Source organism: Panthera pardus, unplaced genomic scaffold (assembly GCF_024362965.1).
Source record: "Panthera pardus isolate Hobbes unplaced genomic scaffold, ASM2436296v1 HiC_scaffold_3, whole genome shotgun sequence".
Classification (NCBI taxonomy): Eukaryota; Metazoa; Chordata; class Mammalia; order Carnivora; family Felidae; genus Panthera; species Panthera pardus.
The window spans coordinates 25,996,920-26,009,274 of NW_026526876.1; the positions used below are offsets into that span (position 1 = coordinate 25,996,920).

Sequence of the window (12,355 nt, forward strand, 5' to 3'; positions counted from 1 at the left end):
TGAATGTATAAAGAAGATGTGGTTTGTATATATACATATACACACAAAGGACACTTTTTAACTAATCATCATACCATTTTCCCACCTAACAAAATCAGTGATAATTTCTTACTATCATCAAGACCATGTTTCAGTGTTCCTGATTTTTTCTTACAGTTGGTTTGGTTTGAATCAAGATTCAGACAAGGTTCAAGTATTACATTTGATCATTTTGTATCTCTTTAAAAATGTTGTGAAAAACTTCAGATACATTATCACCGCCATCATCTTTGTGACTTTTAGCAAAATTCTGTCACATAGCTTGATTATCTTATTTACCAGACCCTGGGTCTAATGGCCTCTGGCTTTTCCCGAAAATTAAATCCACCTCACTGTCCAAATATTTTTCACCAATGAGGATAAATTAAACCTTCAGACAGCGCTGTGTAGTTTCTCCGGGTGGATTCAGCGGAGCTGTTCCCGAACAGGTTTTGGGCAGTGAATTCCTGGGTGGTGGTTCCTGGTGTGTCTGATTTGCAGGGCCCTCCCCGCTTAGTGCAGAAAGCTCTACGTGCTTGACGTAGCTGTTCTAACACAGGCTTTTTGATCGCCAATAATTGTAATCGATGTTTGTGTTTTCCCACAGATAATCGCTTATCAGCCGTATGGGAAATCCGTGGACTGGTGGGCCTACGGCGTCCTATTATATGAAATGCTAGCCGGGCAGGTAACGGGCTGCTACGTTTTCATGCTTGTTTATTGCTGGATAACGGGAGTCTTTCAGCTCGGTTTGAGCCACATTAGCAGGACCTGGCTGCTGCTGGTCTGACTTCCCCAACCCAGGTGAAAGAGGGAGAAATCCACCCCCACCCCACCCCGCCTTGAAAGGGGGTTATATTCAGTAGGCACAGCAGTCATCTCCTGGTCATAAAAACCCCACACTGAAAGCTGCAACCTGGGGCCCAGACAACGTAGCTTTCATATTGTACACAAAAGCCCCGTGGAGGACGACAGTGGCCTCTGTAGGTTTTCAGAATCTCAACACCGGGTTAGGTTATGGGTCCCTGCACGTTTGTCTGCACACATTACCCCGGCAGCTGCCCACTGTGTATCATCGTGATTGTTATCAAAGGAAGAAGACAGTAAAACCTGAAGAATAGTTTTAATAGCTCCTTCCCATCTCTCCGTATCTAACTCTCGGCAGTTCATTGTCATTTTCACAAAAGTCCATGGAGGCTGAACCTCCAGTTACAAAAAAGACAGATTAGGTTTCTCTGAGGGAGGCCGCGTAGGTCAGATAAGCGGGGGGGATTACTGCCTAGGCTGGCGCTCTGTAATAGATGGCCTTAATATCTGCGTCGTCAGGGCAAATCGCACTGGCCACGTTAACGAGCAACCCCAAGTCTCCGCAGTCTAACACACGACACGGGTTTATCTTACATTGTCCACATGGTCATTCGAGGGCAGGCTTCTTTCATTCACTGGCCCTGCCGTCTTTTAGGGGCTCACATTCCTTCAGTGACCCCCTCCTTTCTCAACTGGCTGGTGAAGACAGAGAGAAGGGAAGTTGCACAGAATGTTTCGGGGGCCAGGCCTGGAGGCGTGGTGCACCTCTGTCCTTCCTGCAGCCTGCTGGCCTTCCTGCATGGCCCTCACTGAGACGCAAAGGGCTGGGAAGCAGAATGTGTGTACCTGTGAGCTCAGCGTGGGGAAGCAGGTCGGGTGAGCATCTGTCCACCAGATCTCTGTCGTTTTACCTAAAAACAACTCTGCCCTGGGCAGCTTTTTATAATTCCCAGCACTCAAGCCCTGATGTCCGGGAGTCTGACCTTCCATAGCCAAAAGCCTTAGAGAAAACGGAAAGAAATGCCCGTGGTGGGCAACTGAGCTACGCCCAAGGAAATCTTTGAATCTTTGTTCCTTGGGATGAGGCTAGGGGGTGGGGGGAATCACCCTTTCTGGCATTTGACATCCATTGACTCATTTGTGGATTCATTCAGCATATACTTGAATGTGTACTGTGTGCATGGTTATCACTATAAGCAGAACAGACAAGAACCCTTGCCTTCATGAGGCCCCCAGTCTAGAGACAGTAGACGGGCTAAATAAGGAAAATACAGAATAGTGATAAGCTAAGAGGAAAAGTAACAAAGCAGGAAAAGAAGATGTAGTGCTGGAGGAGATGGAAATTTTATTGATGGCCAAGGAGGGCCTCATGTGTAGCTAAAGTGAGGACCAGAAAAAAGTAAAAGAATGCCCATGTGCATATGTGCAGTAAAAGCATTCCAGGAGACAGAAACAGCAAGTGCAAAGGCCCTGGGGTGGAAGTGTGTGGCCGTGTTTTAAAAAAAAGGACAGGAAACCACCAGTGTGTCCAGAGCAAAGTAGCCTAGAGAGGGAGTGGGAACTGAGGTCTGCGAGGGAAGGGAAGCCCAGGTCTTAAGAGTATGAAAGTCATCACAGACCTTTGGCTTTCCCTCTGGGGTGGGACGCCATTGATGACCCTTGTCTTACATCTTTTGGATCTAAAGTAGCCTCTTAGGTATTAAAAGATTCAGGGCATTAGCTTGCATTTGGTCGTTAACGGAGAAGTGATGTTAAGACTTGATTGCTAGTAAAATGGTTTGTGATTATTTAGGCTTTTAACCCCAATAAAAATATTCATCTCAGGCCAAATACCCCCCATTTTTTTAAGCACAGAAAAGCAGGTTATCCAGAACCACCATCAGTGAGACAACAGCAAGGGGCCTGCCCCTTGAGTTAATTTCCCCTCTTTAGAATTCTGACAATAAAATTTGAATGATCGCCCGCCCCCCAGAGTCCCGCTGTTCAAGAAGGCACAAAAAGCTGAGTTCCCCTTCTCAGTCCCACTTGAATGCTCTGACTCTTGAGTCCAGAAACAAATGCTGTTTTCACTGAGTGCCATTTGCATATGTCAACAAAAGAGATTGGGTGGGTGGAAATGGGATCTGTTTCCAAGGGCGCTGCACAAGAGATCAAATGAGCTGACTCTTGATTGGCCAGCAGGAGCCTGGCCTGCAGCAAAGTCCCGCATCCCCCCTCCCCGCCGAGGACACACACACCAGGCCACACTCTCACCCCCATCTTCCTTCCTCGCCAAGCTCGGGGGACTTCACTCCCTAGAGGAGAGCTCAGGAATGCTGCCCTCCTGCAGGGGAGTCCCCTTGGGGGTGCATTTTAACACCCTGCGTCACTTGGGGATTGTCCCTGAGGCCCTCGAAGATGCCCTCCCCATGCTCAGTGTTTCCATAAACATTCTGGCACATTTTTGCTGTTTCCCAACCTGCTTCTCAGACTCCATTAGCCTGCCTGATAGGATTCCTTCAAGTTTTCATTATCTCTATTGAAAATGGTGACACTCTTTAAGTGGGGTGTCTTAAAAGCAGCCCACATTCAGGCACAATGGCAGACTCAGCCATTGTTCCCCTGAATGCACACTGCGCCTGCCCCAAACACAGTGTTTTCATTTCAGAAACCCACTTCTTAGTCTTCCCTGTGACTCAGTGCAAATTTAAATGCATTTCTGGGCTGTGACTCAGCCCAGAAAGGATAATGAAGCCTCTGTGCCTTCATTACCCAGAGCCCCCCAAAGCAGCAGGAGCCTCCAGGCCCAGCAGAGGGTATAGATGCTGTTGTTGAAAAGTGAGATTAATTATAAAGCTGTTGATGGGGTTGTGGTCTAAATTTGTCCCCTTTCATCACAGAGGGCCAGAGATGAGCAGAAAAGATAGTTTATTGCAATTTTCTCCTCATTTGCTATGTTTATTGTCAGCAGCCAAGGGGGCAGTTAAACCTAAACAGCCTGAGTCTTTCTTCAGTTCCTGGATTGCTTGACAAATATGATTACTTTCAGGCATAAACAGTATTTACCCAGCACTGTAATGAGCATATCCTAGCTTCACGCGGTCACCGGGCTTCATCATAAAGGGACCAGCCCTCTCCTCTTTAGATCCCCTCCACCAGGCTTCTTTATGCTTTGTCTTTGTTCCTAATATACCGGTAATGAGTACTTGATCCCCCAACTTCAGCCTGCCTTGTCCTTGGGTGCTCTCCCACCCCACCACTGGTCATCAGTGACCTGTAAACAAACATGGCAGGGCCCCATCAACCGCAGAACGAGGACGTGATTTAGAAACCATTTTGGAAAAGAGTAAACCGTCATCCCTCACCTGTCTAAAATTCACAAATTGCAAATTGCTAAGCAGGGCACCGCTGGGTCAGAACATTTTTACACCAAGCCAAGACTTTACTTATTAACAGGTGGCTTAGCCTGAGACACACAAAGTCCAGATTTGTAGAAATTTGAAAATGATCGTGGGAATGCGGGAAAGAGGGGGAGAGAAGCAATCCAAAAAGTTCACGTACTTAGTCCCCCGCAACGCATTGCCTCCTGTTGTCACCAGGCTCGGTAGCCGAGGTGCCTGGGAAGGCAAATGAATATAATTACAACTTCACCACTGACCTGCCTTCAATGCCAAGGCCTAAGCAGCACTTACCTGTAAGAATGCTCCCCCGGGTCACTAGGACAGACTGAACAAGAGCCATAAAAATGTTCACATTCTGCGGCTGTATAACCCCACACCAGGGAAGTTTTACCTTAGGAAGTCATTCAGAGAAGGAAAAAAGGACATATGGCACAGAGACGTTTATAGAAGCCACTAGTTCTCAGAGTGCCGCCCCGGAAGCCATTGTAAACGTGCCCCTGGACAAGTGAGCCCGTCCCTGACGGATGATGGATCAGCTCAGCGGCATTAATCTGGGAACACCGGTAGCCACGGAGAAAGCGTTTGCAACAGTCCATGAAAAACAAGAAACTCCAAATGATGCGTCATTATTTGAAAATAATGTGACAGGCCTAAGAGCTCCCAAAAAAGTAAGAGCGGTTTTTGCATTGAGGTAAAAGGAATGTGGGTGCTAACCTTCCTGGAATCCCTCTCCCCACCGGAATACATGGTTTTAATTCAATAGAAGACTCCAGGGAGCGTTTCTGATGTGATGAGCATTGTTGCTCATTGTCACCAGATATTTGGGATCTTCCTTCTGGCACATGTTCGGATTGTACCTCCCGGCTCACTCGTGATTGGATAGAGCACGTGACTGACTCTGACCAATGAGATCTGGAGCACTTCAGCCCTGGCGCAGGGCACCCCAGGAGCATCCCAGAGGGCACTCCACTACAGCAAGACCAAGATGGCAGCTGCACCATCAGCGTGGGTCCTCGGGTGGCCTCTGCTGACTGGCAGAGGACGTGTGGCAAAGGCAAGAGATCTAGCCATCGGAATAAGCCTGGGAAATCATGCCAGGTCTCTAGGCTGGAGACATCCTGCACAATGACTTGAATCATGTCAGGCCACAGCGACTGCCCCTGTTTCTTTTCAGAACCACTACTCCTTATACAGGATACGGAAATGGTCTCCCCGACCCCTGCCCCAGTGGCGCCCTCTTTAGGTGCCGGGGGGACCAGCAGCTGAGCACCTCCCAGTCGGCCCCACCAGCAGCAATGCCAGAGGACCATCCTTCACCACGGACCCACCGGAGCAAATGCGAGGCATTGGCGTTGCTCAGAATGGCTCAGAGCCCGCACCCCGCAGTCAGATGTCTGCGCTCAAATCTTGGTTCTTCCACATCCCAGCTCCGTGACCCTGGCCAGAGCACGTAATACAGCCTCAACCGGCTCAGCTGTAAAACGGGCTTAATTGTACATACACTATACAGTGGTTTTGAGGGTTAAGTGAGGCAGACGTGCACAGTGCTCCCCACGGTGCCCGGCACACAGAAGGAGCCTGAAAACACGTGTTACTGCTATTGCCACTGTCCTTACTGCTGCTCAGTCCCAAATACCGGCCGTTCATCAGGCAGTACAGACTCAAAGTAGGTGATAACAGAACATCAGGGATAGAGGCACCTGTCTACCCTGGGATGTGCTGACGGGAGAGGCCCCAGTCTTTGGGGCCACACAGGGATGAGATGCAGGGTGAAACCCCAAGGCTCTGCCCCCAAGGACACGTGGTCCTGTGGCTTTTGTTCTAGCTTAGAAATCTTAACACAACAGGTGAGGCCAAGGGCCCTCAGGGTCCTCGATCCCCAGCCTATATGATTCACATTTGGATTAAACAGCTTTCTTTACTGCAGGATTTCTTAGAACGTTTAAAAAGTGTAAATGTTGGGACGCCTGGGTGGCTCAGTTGGTTAGGTGTCCGACTTCAGCTCAGGTCTGATCTCACCATTAGTGAGTTCAAGCCCCACGTCAGGCTCTGTGCTGACAGCTCAGAGCCTGGAGCCTGCTTCGGATTCGGTGTCTCCCTCTCTCTCTGACCCTCCCCCACTCACACTCTGTGTCTCTCTCTGTCTCAAAAGTAAGCTTTAAAAAAAATTTTTTTTAATTAAAAAAAAAATGTAAATGTTAATGCACATTTCCAGAAGGGGGTAAAGGGTGCAAGATTTGACCCAGGGGTATCCTGTAGGACGAATACCCGCTAGTTGTAAGGAATGCTGTCTGGGGTGTGTCAGGAGCCAGGTGTCCTGCTCTCAGGGGGAATACAGAGGGGGCCTCGTGGCCAAGCACCTCCTTTGATCATTAGTAGGCACAGCTCACCTGGGCCAAGCTGGTCCCCAGGCCATGAGGACAATTAAGCAGCTGCAACAGCCCAGTGCCCTGCATGGAACATTCCCCCAACCCCCACCCCACAAATTCCTGTCTTCTACATCAGAGTCGGGGAAAAGGCAGCTGCATCGACCTAATCGTCTTCAAACGCAGAGATTCTTGCTGAGAAAGATTCCTGGAGATGGTTTGTCTGAGTTTCCCTTTGCAGAGAATTTCTCTTAAGCCTTTGGCTTGGATTATCTGTGACCCAGCCCCTGGAGCATTCCTGTTGCTAGTACCAAAAGGCCAGTTGCACCAAAAAGGCCAGTTGACTCTCCCTGGTGCCTCTGTCACTGCTCAGCAAAGTCCACCACGTTTGGCCAGCCTCACGGGCATGTGACCGATGTAGTCATACGGGACCCAAGCTCCAAGAGCCTCATGCATCTGGTTTGATGATCTGCTGTTGCCGTCTTGAAATTCTTAATAATTATCTAATAAGGGGCCCACATTTTCATTTTGCATTGAAATCCACAAAGTATGTCGTTTCTCCCAACTAGCGGCCCTAAGGGGCCACATTGAGAAGTGTTGTTTGGTTATCCAGGAGCAGAACCTGTGCCTGGCTCCCATCCCGGGCACCATGACATTGTAGAGAGTGAATACATAGGAAATTCAGAGTGAATGGGGCCCCCTGGATGTGTGCAATTCACAGCCCTGAGCAGAAACTATATCAGGTTTGCTTTAGCTATGAAAATCTCCTTGGCCAAGAACCAGCCACATCTATGGATCACTTATTTGGGAAAATGGGATGTTGTGTGGGTGTCCTATCACAGGTGTCCTGAAGAAGTGGGTTGCGTGATATCAGGCAGAGAAGATGTAGTGGGATGGACAGCAGGACTGGGCTCCAGTGGAGCTCTTGGCCAGTGCAGCTCCACTCACACCCACAGGGTGTCCTGCTCTGTTCTTTCTAGATTGAGGTGGCACAAACCGGCTGGCCCAGGTGACCATCTGCACGTGCAAGCGGGTGTCTGTGCCCAGCTGCCTTGCCGTGGGGCATCCAGGCACCATGTTACTTCTGCCCAGGGACACTCACCATGGCGGGCTGTTCCTGCTCTGCTCAGAGCATTTTAGTTCTTCCCACCCACCTGCATGCTTTGGCCAAATTGAATATCCTTTATACCAGGCGCTTGCAACTGGAAAAGAGGCCTATTTGTTTATATTTCTAGACCAAAACAAAACAAAAATAATGGCACCAGTCCCAACCCCCTGCTCTTCCCTACCTGGTCCCAAGGTAGGTTCTTGATAGACTTAGTGGCTTTCCCTTTGGTGGGTGTGGTTTCCATGTGCTGACCCCACAGGTGACTCCTATTCAGGGCTGAGGGTCGGGGAGGACTAAGGCTGGGGGTCAGATGAGCAGGTTGGAATGATCCAAGTCGTGGTTCAAGGGGAGCACTCTGCTTGGTTCCAATGCTCTCTCTTACTCGGAAATGCTCGACAAGAAGGGATATCCTGCTGACTACTGCACAGCTATCTGTGGCCCACGATATAGTTTACATTCAAGCTCTGCATTAGCAGAGCCCTAACCATGTCAGCCAAAGTGACGGAGAGTCCTCTCTTCCACGAGAAGGAAAATGCAACGAGATTGAAATACAGGGCTTCTCTGTATGAGAGCTGACCCCTGGTCTGCCTTTCTTCTGCTAAACCCAAGGTTAGCTAAGCCAGAAAGAAACATTAAGAAATGGCCCATAAACCCACTTATCCTGTGTACTGTCCCTCCAGAGTGACAGGTAATTTGCCAGACCTCTTGGGATTAGAGACCTGCCAGAGGAGAAAACTTGAAGGACGTCCTGAGCTCACCAGCTCCTCCCAAGAATTCTGGCAGCCCCTTCTAAGACCATTCATGTGCCTTAATAAAATACCAGTGCCACTAGGCACCGCCCTTCATCAGGCACCTGATGGTTCCGTGATAAACTAGCAGGAGTTTTGCAGACTCACCAGGGAACCCCATTTTACAGATCAGAAAACTGCATCTTAAAGAGATGGGTCGCCCGCCCATGGACGCCCAGCTAAGAGGTGGTGGAACTAGAGTTCTGGTCCAGATCCTCCTGACTTTAAAGCCGTGACCTCCTACAAACCCGGTTGAAGCGGAAAGGGAAGTGTCCAGTAGAAACTAAGCTCCCATCACTACCACCATGCAGGTGCCAGGCTCCCGACAGAGCAACTCCCTGTTGGGTCAGAAGGGCCCTGGTGTGAATTGCTGGACCTGAGGAAGTCCATTTTGCCCGTGTTCTGATGGCCCCATCGCCCCATGCTCAGAATCCAAAGGTACTGGCATTCTCCACCTGCCCCCACCCCTGCACGCAGAGCCATCTGTAACCTAACTTAATTATAATTAAATTTTTTAACACATAATTACAAGATTAATGGATTAATTATAATTTATTTGCAAATCATTAAAAGCATTACTCAAAAACATTTTCCCTAAAGATGGTTTTGGGTTGCCCAGGGCAGGATAATTAAAGAGACAGAGGAAAAAGTGAAAAACACACAACCGCCAACCTAATGAAAGATAATCAAATAAACCAGCAATTCCGCTGAGCTAACCCTGCAGCCCGTGGTGCGCCGGGAAGCCCTGTCTGTTTCTTGGCGCTGAGTGGGATCTTCAGGCGCCATGTTTGAATGACTCTGCGTGTTTTCCCATGTCTCTGTTTTCTGGAACAGCCTCCGTTTGATGGCGAAGATGAAGACGAGCTGTTTCAGTCGATAATGGAGCATAACGTTTCTTACCCAAAATCCTTGTCCAAGGAGGCCGTTTCCATCTGCAAAGGAGTAAGTAGATCTGAATTCTTTTATAATTACAGACCAAGGGGGTCGACTGGGGAAATCCCTTCCCCACACTTCTGAGAGAGATGGCAGAGACACTGCAAACCCATGCCACTCATTTCTGCCATCAAGGGCTCCAGTGTGGTGACCCCCAGGGAATAGTGGGAAATATGGCGGCCTGGAGAATGGGTTCCGGTCCACTGGACTTCCTGGAACTCTGGCCCAGGCAGCTAATTGCGCTGTGTTTTAGTTTCTCATCCACCTCGTGAAATTGTGGTGTGAGTTGCCAGAAGTCATCTTGGGCGCTCAGAAAATGTTGGTTCTCTTCCGTTGCCTAACATGGTGTGCCTTGGGTCATTCTTCATTGGATTCTCTTTTTTTGAGATAAACCGTGCATGCAGAAATGGGCACCAATCGTCAGTGCGTAGATCAGTGAATTTTCACAAAACTAACACACCCATGCAGTTGCACTCAGGTTAAGAGAAATAATGTTTTAGGGCACCTGGTGGTTCAGTCAGTTAACCGCCTGACTGATCTCTCAATTCACAAGTTTGAGCCCCGCAGCAGGCTCTCTGCTGTCAGCACAGAGCCTGCTTCTGATCCACTTTTCCCCATCCCTCCCCCACTTGTGCTCTTTTTCTTTCTCTCAAAAATAAACATCCAAAAAAAAATTTTTTTTAATTTTTTAATGTTTTTATTTATTTATTTTGAGAGCGTAAGCAGGGGAGGGGCAGAGAGAGAGGGAGAGAGAGAGGATCCCAAGCAGGCTCCACGCTGTCTGTGCAGAGCCTGACAAGGGGTTCAAACCCATGAAACTGCGAGATAATGACCTGAGCGGAAACCAAGAGTCATACACTCAACCAACTGAGCCACCCAGGTGCCTTTTTTTTTTTTTTTTTTAATTTTTTAAAGGGCGCCTGGGTGGTCAGTTAGCATCTGACTTGATTTGGGCTCAGGGCATGATCTCGAGGTTCGTGAGTTTGAGCCCCGCATTGGGCTCTGCACAGACAGTCTGGAGCCTGCTTGGGATTCTCTCTCTTCCTCCCTGTCTGCCCCTCCCCTGCCTGTGCTGTCTCTGTCTCTCTCAAATAAAAAATAAATACATGTTTAATTAATTAGAAGAGAGAATGTTTCTGACACCCTAGAAGCCCCCTCCCTTCCCCTCCCCTTGAGGTAAGCAGCGTCCCCACTTGTACCTGCACGGATTAGCGTCACCTGTTCTGAACGTCACACAGATGCAGTCTTCCATTGGACGCTTCCCCGGGCCTGGCTTCTTTGAGCCAACACTGTGATAGTGAGATTTCTCCATTTCCTGTGTCTGTGGTTCCATCCTGTCTTGCTGTATTTCTTCCACTGTGTGACCACAGCACAGTTTATCCATTTGTGTTATTGCTGCTGGGCCTTTGGGTTGTTTCCACGTCAGTTTTGGGAGCCGTTACAAACAGAACTGCCATGAAATTTCCAGGTTGTGTATTTTGGGGAACATATGAACTGCTTCTGTCGAGGAAATACCTTGGAACGGAAATTACTGGCTCATGACTTGGTCTGGTTTTTTTTTTTTTTTTTTTTAATTTTTTTTTTTTCAACGTTTTTTATTTATTTTTGGGACAGAGAGAGACAGAGCATGAATGGGGGAGGGGCAGAGAGAGAGGGAGACACAGAATCGGAAACAGGCTCCAGGCTCCGAGCCATCAGCCCAGAGCCTGATGCGGGGCTCGAACTCACGGACCGTGAGATCGTGACCTGGCTGAAGTCGGACGCTTAACCGACTGCGCCACCCAGGCGCCCCGACTTGGTCTGTTTTTAATAGTCAAGCTTCAGGCCACAAAATTATTGTCAGACCCAGAGAGATGGAAAGTAACACGCTGCTAACATTTTCCGGTGGGTTTGATCGGTTGGGATGCATTTATCACCTGTCTTCCAAGGGCCAGGCACCGTTTGCAAATCTACACAGGGAGAGCTGGGCCCTGCCCTCCAAGCTGGTGGCCCGTGTTCGCCTCCACGTCCTGCACTAGGCACGTGGGAATTGACAAGTCACCTGCTGGTCCTGGCATTTACTTTGCCAAACCCGCGAGTCTTCGATTAATACGGTTTGGTCCAAGCAATAAACAGGCATCTGATGCTTGTTACTAGTATCACATGAGATGCACAATTTTCAGTGATGACCTACCTCTTCACACACGTACTTTTATAGACATCTGGGAAGGCAGTTCGACACAGATACCTAAAGATGCCTATTTAAATTCCTCTGTTTGGCTGTGGGGCCAGATTGTCTCCCTGTTTCCTTGATCATAGAAATCACTATAGAAAGACCCATACTATCAGCACCGTATCTGTGAGTTGGGGGTCAGTCTGCACAAGCCGCTGATTTCTTGGGGTGCTCTCCAGGCGTCCACACGGTCCGGGCTGGGGGGCAGAGCTGCCGAAGGGAAGGCACTATTGTCCAACATTCTCTTCTTCTCCTGCTTTTTGTGTGTGTGGTGGGGGAGGGCGGATTTTTTTTTGTCCAGCTTTTTTGAGGTAGAATCGACAAACTTTGTGCAATACATCTAAAAATGTGCCACCTGGCGGTTTGATATGCCCATCCGCTGTGAAGAGATTTCCCCATGTCAGGTAGACACGTCCCTCCCCTCACATAGTTAGTTACCTTTTGTTTCTTCGTGGGGAGGATTCTTAGGTTCTGTGCTCTCGGCACATCTCAGTTATACGATACTCTGTCGTCACCTGTGGCTACCACAGTATACATTGTGTCCTCTTTTCTGCTGCTTTCCAGCTGATGACCAAACACCCCGGCAAGCGGCTGGGTTGCGGACCCGAGGGGGAGAGGGACGTGCGGGAGCACGCCTTCTTCCGGAGGATCGACTGGGAGAAACTCGAGAACAGGGAGATCCAGCCGCCCTTCAAGCCCAAAGTGGTGAGTAGGGGGACGTGGCCTGCTCCTGAGCCCCATTT

General features: G+C 49.0%; 1 protein-coding gene across 3 annotated transcripts in view; it reads left to right on the forward strand.

Annotated features, from left to right (window-relative positions):
- The window catches only part of PRKCA (protein kinase C alpha), a 400,238-nt gene that overhangs the window by 369,078 nt on the left and 18,805 nt on the right, over positions 1-12,355 (forward strand). For 2 of the 3 annotated variants that reach the window (XM_019466454.2, XM_019466455.2), the window contains 3 exons: positions 626-706; positions 9,302-9,409; positions 12,177-12,317. In XM_019466454.2, coding sequence (XP_019321999.1) covers positions 626-706; positions 9,302-9,409; positions 12,177-12,317 — 330 coding nt within the window. Of the gene's footprint in view, positions 1-625; positions 707-8,778; positions 8,906-9,301; positions 9,410-12,176; positions 12,318-12,355 lie in introns of those variants that run through there. The other variant, XR_002084981.2, reaches the window with a different exon arrangement.